Source organism: Cucurbita pepo, chromosome 3 (genome assembly GCF_057944985.1).
Source record: "Cucurbita pepo subsp. pepo isolate OVF chromosome 3, ASM5794498v1, whole genome shotgun sequence".
In the NCBI taxonomy this organism is placed as follows: Eukaryota; Viridiplantae; Streptophyta; class Magnoliopsida; order Cucurbitales; family Cucurbitaceae; genus Cucurbita; species Cucurbita pepo.
In genome coordinates, this window is record NC_141800.1 from 153443 (window position 1) to 171830 (window position 18388).

General features: G+C 35.1%; 3 protein-coding genes across 5 annotated transcripts; 1 reads left to right on the top strand and 2 right to left on the bottom strand.

Annotated features, from left to right (window-relative positions):
* Nucleotides 1-583: 583 nt before the first annotated feature.
* Nucleotides 584-3178, bottom strand: LOC111789719 (Sel1 repeat protein). Of its 2 annotated transcripts, none has more exons than XM_023670390.2 (5): nucleotides 3019-3178; nucleotides 2631-2917; nucleotides 2178-2247; nucleotides 1983-2080; nucleotides 584-827 (listed from the first exon to the last, which is right to left on the bottom strand). In XM_023670390.2, the coding sequence occupies exons 2-4, from the start codon at nucleotides 2811-2813 to the stop codon at nucleotides 2031-2033; spliced, it is 303 nt and encodes a 100-aa protein (XP_023526158.1). In that variant the 5' UTR covers nucleotides 2814-2917; nucleotides 3019-3178; the 3' UTR covers nucleotides 584-827; nucleotides 1983-2030. The 2 variants fall into 2 exon arrangements, with proteins under 2 accessions (XP_023526158.1, XP_023526159.1); XM_023670391.2 differs by having other exon boundaries at nucleotides 2631-2878; nucleotides 3019-3177.
* Nucleotides 3179-4855: 1677 nt separating this feature from the next.
* LOC111790612 (influenza virus NS1A-binding protein) lies at nucleotides 4856-10694 on the top strand. Of its 2 annotated transcripts, none has more exons than XM_087122411.1 (11): nucleotides 4856-5154; nucleotides 6251-6500; nucleotides 6764-6945; nucleotides 7062-7652; nucleotides 7742-7819; nucleotides 8548-8872; nucleotides 8956-9155; nucleotides 9489-9565; nucleotides 9719-9820; nucleotides 9991-10177; nucleotides 10380-10694. In XM_087122411.1, exons 2-11 carry the CDS (start codon nucleotides 6341-6343, stop codon nucleotides 10467-10469), a joined length of 1992 nt encoding a protein of 663 aa, XP_086978537.1. In that variant the 5' UTR covers nucleotides 4856-5154; nucleotides 6251-6340; the 3' UTR covers nucleotides 10470-10694. The 2 variants fall into 2 exon arrangements, with proteins under 2 accessions (XP_086978537.1, XP_023527355.2); XM_023671587.2 differs by having other exon boundaries at nucleotides 6340-6500.
* Nucleotides 10695-11797: 1103 nt separating this feature from the next.
* SIEL (ARM repeat superfamily protein) lies at nucleotides 11798-18014 on the bottom strand. Its single transcript, XM_023671584.2, has 8 exons — nucleotides 17361-18014; nucleotides 16566-16643; nucleotides 15808-16041; nucleotides 15131-15322; nucleotides 14724-14864; nucleotides 14465-14554; nucleotides 13762-14219; nucleotides 11798-13168 (listed from the first exon to the last, which is right to left on the bottom strand). Exons 1-8 carry the CDS (start codon nucleotides 17691-17693, stop codon nucleotides 12250-12252), a joined length of 2445 nt encoding a protein of 814 aa, XP_023527352.2. The 5' UTR covers nucleotides 17694-18014; the 3' UTR covers nucleotides 11798-12249.
* Nucleotides 18015-18388: the final 374 nt, after the last annotated feature.

An 18388-nucleotide genomic window follows, 5' to 3' on the forward strand; every position in this document is an offset into this window, starting at 1 on the left:
CACCAACTATTATGGCGTTTCAAACTACAGTCATTCCTTTCCATTGTTTCTCAGTGCTCGAGCGACATTTCCACGTTTGGAGTACATGTCAATTAAAACTGTTTAGAAAACGAGACTCTGCAAGAACTCACGTCTATCCATTAGGCTGCTGGACCAGATGCCTAAAGCTAAGGCTAAAGCTCCTAATCTTGCACAAGCAGACAAAGCACCAAACCGTCGCATAGCAATCAGGCTTCAAATTCTATGATTTCATTTGAAAGAAAGGATCTAATGCTTGTTTGGGCAAAATCAATTGAACCGCAGAGCCCTGAATCATGGTATTCCAAGAAACAATATCTTTCTCTGACAGGACATTAAAGATAAGATTTGGTCGCTCAATGCTTTCACATTTGACATACACATCCAACAAAGAAACAGGAATCAAAAAATAGTTACTATACCGATTTTTTCACTCTGCCTAGAAAAAAAAAAAAAAAAAAAACAATATGAGCAAAAGAAAGGTGTTACAGCTAGCAACTAAGAAAGTGAAGGCAAGTAGAAGCATGCTTGGAAAGGCTTCCAAAAGAGTGTTCTTGACAGGGAATTTGAAAGAGCAACCAAAAGAGTTCAAATTTTGACATTTATGCAAAAAACAAATGAAAATCTCCCGCAGACAATGAAAAGTGGTAAACTAAACAGAAAATGAAAAAATGGATATAAGATTGTTTGTAGAAATCAAAGCATATTACATCCGTCAAATCCAACAATCAGGAAGCAAGTACACAAGTTCTTCGCAGCTACACACATAGCTGAGCAAGTAGTAGAGTCTCCACGGTGAAAAGCACATACTACAAAAAATCAAGAGATCAAACTGAATCAATAGATTTGTGAATAGGAGTGTTCGACATCGATATTACTTACTAATCGTTATCTCTAATATCTTTTATAAATACTACTAACACGATATATAACTAAACCTGAAAGTAAGAACATCGTAATTATTAATTTAAATAATTTTTACAAATCTTTTGATTAACGGAAATATTCATCAACATTGATATTTATTCATATATCTATGATCTTTCCATAAAATTGAAATCCCAATATTATATCGACGGCAATGGAATCAACCATAGCACAGGCAAATGACTGGAAAATGACCATCTAATCTTTGACGTGAAAAACATCTCCCCAACTGTATGGTTGGGAAGATGTTTTAAATCATAGCAATGCTTTCATCATACAACTAAGTTGTCTCAGAAACAACAGCTTGATTGGTATAAAGACATGTAAGTGTATTTAGAGGACAAAACAATGATCCTGCCAGCCGTTGACCCGCAACTAGATTTTAAGTATGATATAGGTCTAGAAGATAATTGAATCTCATCCCGTGACAAATAAGGATTTAACTGAATAGAAACCAAAGATACTGAAAAAACAAAGATTGATGATTATAGGAAGAAGGAAAAAAAGTTGTGTGAGCTTCAATCATTTACCATGAGAAGTGACATGTAAGAGGAACTAAAACAAAGACAAAAGAACAAGAAAGAGCCATTCTTTAGGATCTTCAGCAAGACTTGCATAACACAAACACGAACACCCAAGGGATGCCTTCTTGTCGTCAGCATTTATGACCTAAAACTATTAACTTCAACAAACTTAATATTCAAAATCATTTAGCTATCCCCTAAATCATCCAAGGAGGCTGGAACAATAACTGGATGTAGAAGACAAAAACTAAAAATTAATATTCAATCGGGCAGCCACAAGGGCAGAGGGAGATCTTTTTGAAGTGTTAAAGTATAATGGAAACAGATGCAGGGGAGTTAAAAGACGTCCGAATCCTGAAGGCACTTGTTTTAACAAGCAAAAATGTCATATTCTCCCGACTCTCTCTTTTACTACTTCATTTTCACATATGTAAGAAAAAATAATTGATGTCACACATAAGAGCCATAGAATAACAAATTAAATTGCCAAAAGACAGGTTGTCGAGGAGATACCAGCAGCTGTTTTGACATAACATAGAGGAATCAGCAACATTGGTGTAGTTAAGAATCGCGAGTCAGTTCATCCGAATCGGAATCACTAGCATTATAACCTATTTCAATCAATGTTTGGCTTAAGAAATTAGCAAGAGATATTTATAGACGACTGATAAGATTAGTAAAAGACAAATTATCAAAATAGCAGTCAACCTGGATGTTTATCACTAACTTTCCAGACAGACGATCGACTTCTTGATGCTTTTGTCATCCAAATTCTTCCCTAAAATCAATGGTATTTGAACCCATGCAAACGAATTCCATTTAAGTCAATAGGATTTCAGTAAACAAAAACAAAATTTGAACAATTAATAATCATACGACATTAAGAAATGTTCCAATCTCCTCAAAGTTGCAACAAAACACGAAATTATAGAGAACCAAACCATTGGAGAAAACTGAGAACCATTTTTAGCCGAAACATAACAGAATTTACAATATTTACGATACGCGCTGTTGACCAATAAATACCCACATAAATCTATATAAGCTCAAGATTTTCCAAAAGTAAAGTAAATTAGGCAATATTCTGGAGTTCTTGATTTCGTGAAAAACTCGGAGGAGTTAAACGATAGGAATTTATAAATTGAAAGGGAAGAAATTGACCTTCTGAGCATCTCTAGGAATCCCATAACCGCTATAATACATTTGACCCACCAAGACCTGCATGTTGATGTCGCCGGCTTTGGCCTCCTTCAAAGTGTCCTTAAACCATCTTTTGGCGCAATCAGAAACAACTTCTGATAAAGGAACGCGACTCAAGCCCTCTGTTCCTCCGCTAATCTCCATCTATCTCAACTTCAACGGCTTCGATTACTTAAACCGAAACCTTGACCTTCGGATTTCGCGAGATTCTGAGGCGCCGCAAACGCTATTTTGTTAAACTTACAGAACTGCAATCGATTTTATCAAAGCGAAGAACAAATTGAGAAAAATTAACTCGTCTTTGAAGGGGTCCATGTAATAATTTGACAACGGAATCGTTTTTTCTTACCTTCCTTCTTGCTGGTACGAAAATCGATGTCCTCTTGCTGGTTTACAGAAAAAAAGCATGAGCGTCTGGAAGATTTTGAAAATTAAGAAGGATATACTGGCAAAAGAAGAATAGACGGCGCGGGCGCGGGGGCCTGTGGAGCCGGGATCTACTGGAACGTCGTCGTTTAATAGTAAAGTTGTTGTTCAACATAAAGCTGTTGCGGAAAAACTACGAATAACTCGTGGCTTTGGGCCGGCCGGACATAACAAAATTAGGTTTAATTAGGAGCATTAATTATTTAATTCAATATTTAATTTTTTTTTGCAATTTATCACTCTAGCCTTTGTCCTTTATCGTTCATTATTATTCCATATAAAAAAAATCATTTATATTAAACTTTCCACTTATTGTATGACTATCTTGATTTTTAATGTATCATCGGTCGTATGACTATCTTGATTTTTAATGTATCATCGGTCGTATGACTATCTTGATTTTTAATGTATCATCGGTCGTATGACTATCTTGATTTTTAATATATCATCGGTCGTATGACTATCTTGATTTTTAATGTATCATCGGTCGTATGACTATCTTGATTTTTAATGTATCATCGGTCGTATGACTATCTTGATTTTTAATGTATCATCGGTCGTATGACTATCTTGATTTTTAATGTATCATCGGTCGTATGACTATCTTGATTTTTAATATATCAACTGTAGTCTATTCTTAATAATATATAATATATGGCTTGTAGTTTGACTATCTTGATTGTTAATATATATAATATATCGCCTGTAGTCTTTACTATCTTGATTCTTAATATAATACATGTAGTCTGACTATCTTGATTATTAATATATATAATATATCGCATGTAATCTGACTATCTTGATTATTAATATATATAATATATCGCATGTAATCTGACTATCTTGATTTTTAATATATATAATATATCGCATGTAATCTGACTATCTTGATTTTTAATATCGCTTATAGTATAACCTCTTTTTTCGTAAAATATTTTGTCTTGATTCTTAATATCACATGTAGTATGACCTCTTTTTCCGTAAGATATTTTGTTGATCGTTTTATTCCCTAAAATATATATTTTTTTTTATCGTGTAGGTTAAATGTGCACAACGCTAACTAAATTTTTTTTTAAATGGGAGATCTTGCTTGGGAAATAGCGATTAAGTCAATAAATTTGAGTCAATTACACTTAAAAATCTCACTATTCACACAGGTATGGGTATGTGAGCTATTCACTATGCATTTTCCTCTGTTTAAATACGGTAGCCTTCAAAGGACTAAACATAAACAAAAACCATATTTGGTAGCATTTTGATTCGAAAATTGTTTAAAAAATGTTATTATTTTATCATACCATATACTTTATAATAAATTATAAACTATGTCTGAATTTTGAAATTTATGTCTATTTAAATTTTAAAATTACAGTCCTAAGATTTTATTTTATTTTTAGACCCTGTTGTACTTAAAAAGAGAGAGAGAGAAAAAAAAAAAAAACTTTAATTTCCTCAATAATTCATGAGATCTGCGTGCTTTTTCCTATAAATATCTGTTGCGCAAGAGTTTTGGATTTATGGAATGTGGGCATTAATAATCGAAAGACAAGAGTACTCTATAATTCCAGCTTTAATTACTCCCAACTCTTTTTTCTTCAACCCACAAAATTTATTTGCTGCAAAAATTTTGATCTGGACGGTTGGATTACGCAAGTTGTGCCATTGATGCCACATACACGCGACACGTGGCAAAATTGTTGATCCATACTATAAGCATGAAACACTTGATCGTAGCCTCCACGTTTCTTCACTACTTCACCGAGACTCGTCAGGATCGTTGTTGAGAAACGCAAAAGCCTCATTTCGCGCTCTGTTTTGAGATTTCACGCCGTAAAGCACAGTCCCGCTCTGTTCGTCTCTCTCTCTCTCTCGCGACTGTGAGAGAGTTAGCGAAAGAGTTAACAGGGAACTTCATTATCATGATGTGAGGATTTTCATTTTAGATCTCGTGAAGGAAGAGTTACCAGATATTGAGACCTCTATCTGAATCCATCTCCGTGAAAACTTAGTTTGTTCAAACGGCGAGTTCTTCATTTGAATCGGTTGCCTGCGGTGAAAGGTAAGTCTCTTAGAAGTTAGCATTGTAGAAATCTAGTGATGATCGAATCGAAGTGCGCGTATTCTTGTTATGTTACTTGTTCCAAAGTCTGGCTATCCGAGTAATATTAGCAGATTTGTTGCTATAAGATTATTAGAATCATTGACGAAGCGTAACGTATTTTTGAAATGTGCTTTCGGATGTACATGAGGAACCTGTTCATATCAGTTGATAATCTCGTTGTTTAAATATTTCTTCTGAAACGAAATGTACTTTGCATTTCACTATAGGATCATGTTCTTAAATACGTTGTGTTTGAATAAACGCTAATTTCTCGAAAGATATCATGCTCTTTCCTCTACTGTGCTAGATATTTTTATCTGCTTTTCCTTTTGGAATCATGTCGAAGACCTCTTGAGTAAGGTCATACTGTCACGGTTTGAAGATGCGCTAATTTCTCACTATGTTTTTTAGGTGTCGTTGTTCACACAATTTTTTGGTTACTAAAAGTTTCTTTTGTCCAGGTTTAGAACGTACGTTGAGGTTGATGTAGCTTCAGTTTTTTTTTTTTGGTCAAATATTTGGGAGTCTGGGAAGATCCTTATGCATTTTGACTTAATTTTATAATAGTAACTTTTGCTTGATGTATCTTCAGTTGTTCCTTTTGTTTTGCACGTCAATGATCCTTAAGCTTTTGAGTGTTCTATTTTACCTTCTTCTTCACCTGATCATTTTGACAGTATCTTATTGTTTCTATTTAGATAATTGATCCCTATCTTTTGGTGAACTCAAGCCTTCAAGATTTTAACCAATTAGAAATCAACTCTGACCAAATATGAATCACCACACAAATGGTCAATTTGTCATTAATTATTTTTGAGTGTTCATACTTTTGCTAATGTTTTCTTTTATGCATTTTGCTTCCCTCAAATAATTTTATGTTTTTCTTTGTTGAGCGAAAAGTAAGTAATATATAAATTATGTGGACTAAATGTAGTTTTGTAGAGCTTACTTTCTTTTAAAATAAAAAAAATATATGTATGTTGTCAAAGCAGAAATTTGGAGATTGTTAAACTTGACTATGAATGCAATTTCTATTGGATGATTTGTTGTGCAGGATGACACGTGTCTTTGGTTACAAGCATTATATTTCTTCAGTTTATGATTTTCACTAGATTTTTTCTTCTTCACTTCTCCATATGGAAGAATGAATACAGGACAGAGAGCTCTAAAGTTCAAAGCTGGATCTTCTTCTCGATTGGATGCTGGTGAAGTGTACAGAAATTTGAGCAAGTGTCACCTTGGAAGCGTAATATTTGGATGCACGAACAGCACCATAAAGGAATGTCTTTCTAACCAGCTTTTTGGTTCGTATCCACAACTCAATCTATATCTTTTGCTTATTTTTTCTCCTCTTTACATTTTCTTTACTTATTTTACTAGTTTTATATTTACGCGTCAGCATTTTGTAGTTTAAAGAATGTGATTTATTTTGTTGGAAATCACATGACGATATCAATTACTTTGTTCTTCTTACAATTTTCCTCCCTCTTCACTCTAGATTATCCTCTTGTTTTGTTTCAATTTTCTGCCCTCGGATCACTTACATCTTTATTTTCCATCTATACAGGCTTGCCTTCTCAACACTTTTCATATGTGAAGAACATTGATCCTGGTTTGCCTTTGTTTCTATTCAACTATAGCGAGAGAAAGTTGAATGGTATCTTTGAGGCAGCTAGTTCAGGACAGATAAATATTAATCCATATGGGTGGACTACTGATGGTTCAGAGAGAACACTTTATCCAGCTCAGGTTTTACCAAAAACTTTCCGTTCTTGTTCTGTTTCCCCTAATTGTCATGACTGTGAAGATAGACAATGGTTATCACCAAGAAAATGCTCTTTTCTTATGGTTTCTATTTTTATTAGGTTCAAATTCTTGTTCGGAAGCTGTGCCAACCTTTGTTAGAAAATCAGTTCAAGCCTATAATTAAGGACAACTATTATAGCCCCAATCATTTCTGGTTTGAGCTTGACCATGCTCAGACAAATAAGTTGATTTCTTTATTATCATCTCAAGCAATGACTCCACATGTACCACAATTTACAACGAACTGCAAACCTTGTTGTACAGTCCTCCCCTCCTTGGAATCAAGGGATGAAGGTGAAAAGACCAAATCACAAATTATGGAGGAGCACTTTGACCTGGAAAGTCAAGTAGTGGACGCCGTAGATGTTACTTCCTCATTAGATGCAGGGAATAGTGCACTTGGAGCTCATTGTTATGCAAATGAATCCGATGAAGAGGTGAAGTGCCGAATATTGCACAAACTACAACAATTTGCTATAAAGCATCATGAAAGTCCAATCTTGCCTTTAACAAGTGATATGAATCATACTACCATTAATAAGGGCAATAATTTGGTGAATAATGGTAGTTCCGGTGAACCAATAAAGTCCAAAGAGAGCAATGAAGAGGACTTTGGTACTTTGACTGGACTTCAGTCTCCAATTGCTAAGGTAGTTATAGCATTCCATATATGGTATATATTTTTATGTGAATATCTTTCTGGATCGTGGCGTTTAATATGGGTTTTAATATTTTGTAGTTGGTTCAAGAGCTACAAGAGCTTAAGGAATCTAATGCAGAACAAGCTAGGAGAATAGTTTTCTTGGAGGAAAAGCTGGTACTTTTCATTCTTTACTTTAAAAAGTCCACTACTATATACTTATCTTCCTTCCTTCTGCATGTCTGGCATTTGGTCATATTCAAGAATCCAATGTGTTCATGTTTTTTTAATCAAAATGTAGTTGGGATAGTCAGGACATTGTGAATATCTTTAGAGTAGTAAATTATGCGGTTGTAATGGCGCTGTTTTAAAATTTTAATTGGTTGTCTCGATTCCTCATATTCTCTTCTGGACCATAAAAGAATTGTGGGTTTCTACATAACGTAAGGTCGATTCTAAAGAATCCCTTAATGTAGGAGGTGAAATATATGCACGCCTGCACACATATAATAACAATGTTGAAAATTTCTGTACACGAGTCTATGCAACATTTTTAAGCCGAGAGTTCGTATGATTTTGTAATTTGATATTTGAAAATATTTCAGATACGTTAACAAACACTAAAGCGTTAAATAAACAAACATTTTGAAAAAAGCTTACTGATTAAGCTGTTTTGCTGAAGGTTTGCAAGACGATGCATGCATTTTTTGAGGATGAGGGTTGAACGATCTTGGTACTGCTTGTGTTTTAAGTAATCTATCTTTTAACTAGTTGATTCGCTTCATCTCAAATGCCTGTTGTTTATGTCCCTCCTACCAAAGATGAAAATGGCTTAAGGGCAGACAACAACTCTTGTTAACTTATGTGATAAGATTTATGGGAAAAATTTCAACTTTTCATGGCAGTTGGCGGCAGAAGGTGAAATCCAGGAGTTGAAGGGTCGTATAACGTCGAATTATTTGCCAAACTCAAATGCAGTAGAAGCAAAGAGGGTAGTGGTGGAGGAACAATTGGAAGACTTGTGTTTGGATCCTGATGAATCCATTTTTCTTATTGGAGGATATGATGGTGCATCACACTTGTCAACTTTGGAATTGTATGACCCTTCTAGCGATATGATTAAATCACTTCGGCCGATGAGCTCTGTACGTGCATACGCTTCTGTTGCATGGTTGAATAGTCAGCTTTATGTTTTTGGTGGTGGTAATGGTTGTGCATGGTATAACACAGGTATCAACTTCTACTAATTTTCTCGGATGTCTTTATTTGTGTAATACAATTATTTCTGTCATTTCCTTTCTTTGTTGTTGAAGTTGAATCATATAACCTGGAGACCGATCAGTGGACCTTGTGCCCTTCTTTAAATCTGGCAAAGGGAAGCCTCGGAGGAGTTAGCATTGGTAACAAATTATTTGCTATTGGTGGTGGAAATGGTATTGAGTCGTTCTCAGATGTTGAAATGCTTGACATGGATCTTGGACGATGGATTTGTACAAGGTCAATGCTACAAAGGGTAATTGGTGATTTTGGCATGTTTGTCGTGTTTAATTTTAGGTTGATCCACCTCTATGATAACTCGATTCATTCGGTTAAATTTGGAAAGTATGACGAACAAATTTCCTTAAAGTTTTCTTTCGGTTTAATGGTCGGGTATTGGTATGCTTGACTTCACCTTGGATATAAATCCATGTGAGGTCAGTGCTACCGAGTGTAAAGGATGCTCTTCGGCCAATTTTTCATGCTTGATTTCTTAACCATAGTTCAAATGCTTGCCATTGATTACTTCTCTTACAGCTGCATTTTGTTTGTTGACATTTTCTTTTAATTGCTCGATTATTTTCTACAGCGATTTGCTGTTGCTGCAGTGGAGCTCAATGGCGTAATTTATGCAACAGGGGGGTTTGATGGTAATGACTATATGAGGTAAGATACCATGACTAATATTTCTTTTCTTTTCTTCTTCATAGAGGAGTTAATAGAACTATCTCAATTGTTGCCTCCAGCATGCCATAATTGAGTTGGCTTGAAAGATACAAAAACAGCTTTCATGGTCTTTCCCAATTTCTGCCTTTTCAGGTCTGCTGAAAGGTTTGACATCAGAGAACATTCATGGACTCAAATCCCTAATATGAATGCAAAGCGAGGATGTCATTCATTGGTGACTTTGAACGAGAAACTGTAAGCCATTTCTTTGTTATGGGTGACTTACGGGTTATAATGAGTCAGATTGTGTTACGTGAATGCACTTTATCAATTGGGAATATACGCCAAACAAGCAATAGTTTATAAGTTTTCACATCCATGTGGAGAAATGACCAGGCCTGTATTTAATGTTCTATACTTCGCAGTTATGCTCTTGGGGGATTTGATGGAGATTCCATGGTTTCGAGCGTTGAAGTATATGATCCACGTATGGAATCGTGGATCGTTGGGGAACCCATGAATAAGACGCGAGGATATGCGGCAGCTGGAGTCATCAATGAATCCATATACATAATTGGAGGTGTGTTAATTGATGACAAAATTTTGAACACGGTAAGACGATGATCTACCATATCCCTTCATTTAATAATTTAGAAAACGGTCAGTTTTTTCTTTTTTTCTTTAATTTATCAGTGATACTTCAAAGTACATTGCTTTGCGTACCATGAGGTTGTCTTTTTAAATTTGTCAATTTTGCTATCAATTTTGTAAAACACACTTAACTTTATAACTCCCCTGGTTTTTCAAATGATAGGTTGAGAGTTATAAAGAAGGGTGCGGCTGGCAGGAAAAGACGTCCAGGGTTCCAAGGAAAAGGTGTTTCCAATCGGCTATCGTTCGCTGAGCGTGAGAAGAGGCTCCCACCTGCACGTAGTTGGTATGTTGGTATGTTGGTAATATCCATAGCTGCAATGGTTTCCTTTTGAATAGCGAAGAGGCATAAACTCCCGACTTTTCAACATCGGTAGTCAAAATCTCAAATCTATTGAAAACACAAAAGTAAAAACAAGCCTAGTTGACTCAAAAGGAGGGTTATAAACTTATAATTTCACCTAATGATGTTTTTTTTTTTTCACAAAAAAAATCCCTTATTTACTCCTGACATTTTTCACCATTTCCTCAAATTTTAGTGTTTTTTCAAATGATTTCGAAATTGTCTAATTAAAGGCCCTTTTTTAAAAAATATTTTCAGTAAAAGTTTTTAAATCACCCTATTTAGAAAATATTTGTTGAACTATAAGTTTTGTTTGAACTTTGGTTTTGTGAATTTTAAATAATATCAATAAAAAAAATTACTTTCAAGTGATCGGAAAAAAAATTCAAAATTTTAAACTTTTCATTATTGTATTGAGAAGATATTAAGACTTTACAAATTTTGAATATTTATTTAGGAGACTAAATTTTAATTCTATAAGATTCAAAACAACCTCAAAATTCAATTACTAAATTTGTAATTTAACTATTTTAGTAAAATATAATTCTTTTGTTGCATTATATTCTATAGTAATTATATAATTAACTGTTTTACTCCATATTTTTTAGATTTTGCTCATTTTTGAAAATTTCTGAGTTACTTAATAAAAACATCTTCATTTTAATTTTGTTTAAAAGTGCTTTTTATTAAATAAAATATTATTTTTTTTTGAAAAAGAACATCTTAATCTGAAGTCATTTGAGAAACTACACTAAACACTTGATGTCTTTTGCTATAATTTGCTTTTGTTTAAAAAGTTGCTACAAGCATTATCCATTTTTAAAAAACAGAACTATTAGTTTCATTTATGATTCGTGAGATGATTCTTGTCCAATAAAATTACTAAAATAGGTACTATTTATTTATATATATGTATAGTTCAAATAAATATCTTACTAAGATTTTTTGTTTAAAATGATATACAAGTTAAAAAGAGTAAGAGATGAAAATACTTACAAATAATTCTCCCACCACCGTTGAAACGGTAATAGTAACTAATTTCAGCACCTTTTATCTGTATTTGAAATATTGTATTACATGTGGTTGTAAGTAAACGAAAACATCAAAAAGTTGTATTTGGTTATATCATAAATGTTACAAAATCTTCTTTTAATAGTTCAAAAGAATTTAGTTTTGTTTTGTAACTTTCCATGTTTCTTTCTATATTGAGTTCATGGATGAGTATTTGTTCACATACCTGGGATCCAATTCCTGCATCAGTTATTCACTTGTACGGCACCATTTAAGTTCATAACACTTACCGGTTAATGAATCCAAGTTAACAAACGGCATGGGTAGCAAGCCGTCAGAAACAAAAAGCGTCTCTTTCAAAGAAACCCAGTGATAGAGGCTTTCAAGATGGAAATGAAAATACCTTCAACGAATGATCGATGTTTTTTTTTCTTGCTTTACTAAAGAAAGACCAATCCGCAGATCTTTTGGTATCCAAGATATCTGCAGGATCAGTAAGCATTTGAACCATAAATAGGCTCATTTTGGTATGGCTCATTTTGATCAGATCTTCACAACAGTTTCTGCATGAAGATCAAAATGGTTAACTTTTACACTAAAAAAACATATTCCGTAGCCATTCTCACATATTCCCTCAATATTTACAGAGACTGATATTTTAAATGAACCCTGCACTAAATCAACTATTGTGGATCATGGAAAGATAAACTTCCTTTTCTTTGCAAATGTATGCTAGATCACGTTTTGGACCTCCACGGCGTTCATTAACTTCAGCACTCTCAAACCAACATTCAAGTCCTATACAAATCCTAGCTATAAAAGAAGAAGCTTTTGGAGTTCTGTAGAATGGAACGGTATAGGTAAATTCCCTAACCTCATCACAACCTCCTCCTAAGGAAAGGAAATCCAAGAAGATAAACTGACTTGTCGTGTTATCCATTGTGATTCTAAACCATAGCTTCCTCTCACTTGGAACATTGTGTAGGATAATTTGGCACAGAATACCAACGGGTAGTCCTGGAACAAAATAGAGGGGTTTTTCGTAGTCATTATCTGGAATGACTAGCTCTGCCTTGACGTGCTTAAGTTTTTCTGAAATTTCTAGATGGTTGAGGGTGAAAGTTTTCAGCAGTTTTCTAAAATCAAGTGAATAGCAAGAAGCTTTAGGGGTAATGGCGCCTAACTTTGACAATGATCTTTGAACTTCACATACAAAAGTTGATGGCTCAATACATTCTTCCTTAAGGAGATGCTCTATGTTGGAAGCTATCATCGACAATTTTCTCATAATTGTGAGATGACAGCAAATTTCTCCATTAGACAACTTGAGTGCACAAGTTACCAACATCAATTCTAAGATATGTCGTTCTTCTTCTTTAGAGAATCCAATGAACCTACTTCTCAACCCTTTCAGCCCCTTTTCTAGCTTTCCTAATAGAGATTCCCATTCTCCAATTCTACAACTATGTTTTGAAGACATCAAATTCCATACCTTCGCAACCAGTTTCATTATCTTGAGATATTGCAGTGTAAAAGCTAAAGCCCCACTGTATTTGTCTATTTGATACGTGAATACTTCCAATGCTTCCTTGCAAACCCTGCAATTCCAAGAAAATGAGGAAGTTAGACCAAAAGTTGAATTTACTTGTCTGCAAAGGACAAGGATGAGAACAAAAGAGAAAAAACCAAAGCTGTCGTTTTGCAATGATGATTAGAATAAAAGCAAGACTCACTTTCATGTCAAAACATGGAAACAGAAAACAGTTTTAATTGATATGATGGAAGATGTAAAAAAAAACTGTACCAACCATAGAAAAACAAACATTCCTACAATTAATTATCAAAAAGCCACCCCAAAAAGGTGCTGGATACACTGGGAGCATGGTGACTAAAGGCAGTATCTAATTCAACCAAAGGACCTAGGAATATAGCTAGCACAAAAAGGTATATCGAACACTCCAGCGCTTCTTTCCAACCTAAGATAAGAACAAAATTTAAAAGCTCAAAATTTACAGAGTAATCGTATTGTTCATTAAAAAAAATAATAATAAAAGAATATTGACTTTATCAGCACAGGCAACTGATCTTGCACTGATATCTAATAAAAGCTTCATAGAACTACCATAAGTATGGAACAATTCATTTAATGTATGACCCCATAAGAAGTTAAACAAAGAACTGATTTACAAACCTCAAAGTCCTTAGAACTTCATGCAAAAATCCCGATTGTATTAGCGGCCAAATATCTTGCACCTTTGAGAGGATAGTTTTGATAGATTCTATGGCATCATCATCTTTGTGCTGCTTCTCATGTATCGTTGCAGGCGTCTTAGGTGAGGCAATGGCAAGTATATCATTGACATAACTTCCAGGTGTAAGTGAGCATGGGACTCCCTCTGGATTAAACCCCAGATCAGATAATCCAGTGTTTTTACTGTTTTGCAGCAAGTAAGCAAAAATAGTGCTTTGATCCATAATATCGCCCAGAGCATGAGAGATCCTTCCAAGCAATGTAGCTGCATAAGAAAATATTCTAGGTGGAATCCTAAGAGAATGAGTGTCCAGAACGGGAGCTGAAATAGCTAGAACAGTATATGCAATCACCTTCACGCTATCAAATCCAAGTTTTCCTTCAGACGCTGGGTCTATCTGAAGCAAAGAACAAGTACAAGAGAGTTAACAGTACCATCACCATTCATTGACCTTCACGATTGAGCTTTCAGGTTTCTATTAATATACATAAAATATTGAAATATATATATGCCCCACGTGCACTACTGAAAACTGGATTAAGGTATAATGGCTGGAAGCTAATCCACGAATATAAATGATTTCACTAGATAATTAGATGAGTCCAACATTACCATATACGGAAAATAAAGAGCCAAGCTAACCTGTTCAAAAACATCCGTGATAATGGAGGCAACCATATTTACATGATTCTGACCCATATGAAACAGCACGGAGAGCACATCAGACTCATCCTAGCAATTAACAAAGTGAAAATAGCACATCAATAAGAATGAAATTGTGTTCAATATAGATTCTATTTCCAGAAAGGAGCGGCAATAGTAAGTAAACGAATCTATAGAAATTATACACAACAGCACAAAAGAAGAAAGAATACAAGGGAAGGATCAAGGGAAGACATACCTGCGGGTATGATTCTAAACTTTCGACAAGACCATTAAAAGACAACTGAAATGTCACCAAATCTGGCAGCTTCGCTAATTTAAGAAGTTTCCTTAAAGCAGATCTTACGTGGCCATTATTGTCACTTAAAGCACTGAGAAACTGCAATTAAACCAATGTTGATAAGAATAATATGAACCAAACATAGATATTGATCTTTAATATCCAATCTCAAATATTGACACAAATAAATTTCATTTGATGACTTGCGCAGTGACAGGCTTAGTATGATTTTGTACGGTTCAAACTTTTAATTGAAAAAACTCAGATACAGAAGTTCTTATAATCGTAACCTTAAACTGCTGTCAATGAACACCTATTATGAGTAATTGAAAGACTCCAAAATATAGAACAAGGATTAACTATACCATGTGCATATGTGCTTCTTGCAATTGCAGACAATTGGAAATTGCCATGTGATGTAATGTTTCCAAAGCTTGCAAGCGGACAGAAACTGAATCATCATTCAGGACGTCCATTAGTAAGCTCAAGGCCTCGCCAGCAAATTTAGTTGACAGGATGATCAAATTAAACAAAGCATCGCAGGCAGACTTCCGCACCTTGAGATTAAGAGAAAGTGTCAATATCATAGTCACATTTTTTTCTACAAATGCTAATATGATGAAGAGCATATATCATTCCTTCGTAGCTAATGTCTAATTTAGAAGACAGGTCTTCAATACATAAAGCTTCTACTCATTTCCTTGTCCGTCATTTTCCTCTCTTGAAAAAAGGCAGTGATTGTCCACTTAAAAAAAAACATGTATGCTCAAATTTAATGAGATAAAAAGTTTACAGGAGGATACTCCCAACCATTATGGCATTGGTATGGTGATTAAGCAAGCAAGCTGAAACAACTATCATTGAAGGCCTGGTGGCATAAACATGAAGAAACTACAAGATTAAAGTTGAAATAGCAAAACGCGTTGAGGAGTGACGATTGATTACAAGGATAGTGGAGATAAGAACAATTTTTTTTTTTTTAAATCTATAATATTGGTGCATAGGGGTATTTCAATCAAACATATATAACAACGCAAGTTACCTGATGAAATTCATCTTCTACGCCATGCACAAAAGCCCCAGCAACATCCAACGCCAACATTTCTAATTGTTCGGTATAGCATTGAACAAGAGACTTTTTCCCCTTGAAGATACTTAAGACTCTCTTGGACATGCTTTGTAAAAGAAGATCCTCGGAAACAATTTCCAACCTTTTTATTGCAACAAATGCATTAAACCTGACCTCCATGCTCATATCTCTTGTCATAGAACAAAGCTGATATTACCAATATATACGTATATCAGTAGAGGCATTTTATAACTACAAGTTCAAAATTCGAAGCACTCACTTTAAGACTCGACGCAAGGGAAAGCACTTCCTAAAGTTCAGTTGGCATGGAAAAATAGTGATCACTTCCTTAAAGATCTCCTAAGGAAATGTGACCTGTCCATATACAAACACTATTCAAAGTGGAAAGTTTTAAACACTAAACATGAGAGCTGAGAAGATGGACATGGAAAGCGAATCTAAAGTTGCATACTACCAAGGAAGTTGAATGCCTAAGGCAAAGTTAATCCACCACTAGCAAACAGAAGAAATGTTATCCAGACGCAACACAGGACTATGTCTAAATAGGTTCGCTCAGTATGCACACCACAATACTAGTATCCGGAATCTAGATGAGACTGATATCTCGAATTCTAGTTAAGAATGACACTCTAAACAAAGGATGATAAGTTTTTCAGTGAATGAATTTCACCAATCCAGAGAAATCAACAGCATATTAAATTTAAACTTACGTTAGCGAATATTTCATCAGAAAAATGTTGTTTCCTCTCTGGACTATGAGCCGCAAGCATGAGACCCCAAGTGATGACCTGGATCAATTTGTCAAAAGCTCTTACTGATAAAGAACGTGATATTCTGCCAATGCGAGTAGCTTGATCGCAGTAATTAAAAAACTAAGTCTATTAATTAGCAATCGTCATCAAATCATGGCTTATGGATCTTAAAGGAACTGCAACATCAAATCATGGACTATGAATCTTAAGTAACTGCGACATCAAATCATGGACTATGAATCTTAAGGAACTGCGACATCAAATCATGGACTATGAATCTTAAGGAACTGCGACATCAAATCATGGACTATGAATCTTAAGGAACTGCAACATCAAATCATGGACTATGAATCTTAAGGAACTGCGACATCAAATCATGGACTATGAATCTTAAGGAACTGCAACATCAAATCATGGACTATGAATCTTAAGGAACTGCGACATCAAATCATGGACTATGAATCTTAAGGAACTGCGACATCAAATCATGGACTATGAATCTTAAGGAACTGCGACATCAAATCATGGACTATGAATCTTAAGGAACTGCAACATCAAATCATGGACTATGAATCTTAGGGAACTACGACATCAAATCATGGACTATGAATCTTAAGGAACTGCAACATCCAATCATGGACTATGAATCTTAAGGAACTGTGACATACTACCGAACCGAAATTGCTTAATCAAATTTTTTATGTTGTAAAAGAAAAGAGACAATGGAGATATATCGCAAAACGAGTATCTTACAACGCGTACTGCAGCTGACCGAACACAATCCTCCACGTCGTTTAGAAGTTCAATAGCACGGAAATAGCAACATTCAATCATACTGCCGTCTTCGACAACAGTATTCCCCAAACCTGCTAGTCCATCGAGAGCAGCTTTTCTAACATATGGATACGGATCCTTCGTAAACCCTAGGAAAACAGTAAGTAACAGCGATGGCCTTATTTGGAACCTCTCGGCGTTTTTTAGAAGCCAAATCCTGATGGACACTGAAGGACCAAAGCAAAGCGAGAGGAATGACCGATCGTCGAGTTCGTTAATAGCAGAAACAAGTTCTGAATCCCGCTCCGCCATTAACGCTGTGACACGACGATTCAACGCTTAAGAGTTCGATCGCCGCCGAGGTTCGTGGATTGGAAGTAAAGACAAAAAGGAAAACAACCTGGAATCGAGCTTGGCTTGGTTCTCAGTTCACGCACGATGCGAAGAGATTTGGTTGTGGTCTCCTTGGTTCCGTCGGCAAGCAAACAGAAAGGAGACTACGATATCTTTTTGGATTAATATGACAATATGGTCGATGAAAAGTGAGCAACAGAAGAAGGGAATCGTAGCACTAAGAAATGGTTTTGGCGGGAGAACGACTGCGAGAGTGAGCCTGCGAGGCACAAGTAGTTTTAGGGGTTCTTATTATTGTTATTTATTATTATTATTATTATTTAATTTCATAGAAGGGCGGACGTCAAAATTTATTTGCGGTTCAATTTCGTCTACAAGGGATGGAATACAAACAAGAGCACATTGTGGGCTTCGGCTCAACTCTGTGGGCCGAGACAGGGAAGATCTTCTGGCCGCCTTCGTGAGCTTTGGGTCTGATTGGGCTTCGGCTTGTCCAACCCCGTAGGCCCAAGCAGACAAACCATCTTACGAAAAAATTGGAAGTTGATAAGTAGCAATAAATTTAAAATAAATAAAAAAAACTCTAAATTTTAGAATATAATTTAACAAAATTTAACGAGAGGGTAAAACTTCAATATTTGCATAATATAAAG

Excerpts from the sequence above, each read along its gene's own strand:
- LOC111790612 (XM_087122411.1), top strand. The coding sequence starts at position 6,341 with ATGAATACAGGACAGAGAGCTCTAAAGTTCAAAGCTGGATCTTCTTCT. Across the intron at positions 6,946-7,061 it reads GAACACTTTATCCAGCTCAG|GTTCAAATTCTTGTTCGGAA; the intron begins GTTTTACCAAAA and ends TATTTTTATTAG. Across the intron at positions 7,653-7,741 it reads TTCAGTCTCCAATTGCTAAG|TTGGTTCAAGAGCTACAAGA; the intron begins GTAGTTATAGCA and ends AATATTTTGTAG.
- LOC111789719 (XM_023670390.2), bottom strand. The coding sequence starts at position 2,813 with ATGGAGATTAGCGGAGGAACAGAGGGCTTGAGTCGCGTTCCTTTATCA. Across the intron at positions 2,248-2,630 it reads TTCCTAGAGATGCTCAGAAG|GGAAGAATTTGGATGACAAA; the intron begins GTCAATTTCTTC and ends CATTGATTTTAG. Across the intron at positions 2,081-2,177 it reads AGTTAGTGATAAACATCCAG|GTTATAATGCTAGTGATTCC; the intron begins GTTGACTGCTAT and ends TGATTGAAATAG.
- SIEL (XM_023671584.2), bottom strand. The coding sequence starts at position 17,693 with ATGGCGGAGCGGGATTCAGAACTTGTTTCTGCTATTAACGAACTCGAC. Across the intron at positions 16,042-16,565 it reads CTGATGAAATATTCGCTAAC|CTTTGTTCTATGACAAGAGA; the intron begins GTAAGTTTAAAT and ends TGGTAATATCAG. Across the intron at positions 14,555-14,723 it reads GTTTAGAATCATACCCGCAG|GATGAGTCTGATGTGCTCTC; the intron begins GTATGTCTTCCC and ends GTTAATTGCTAG.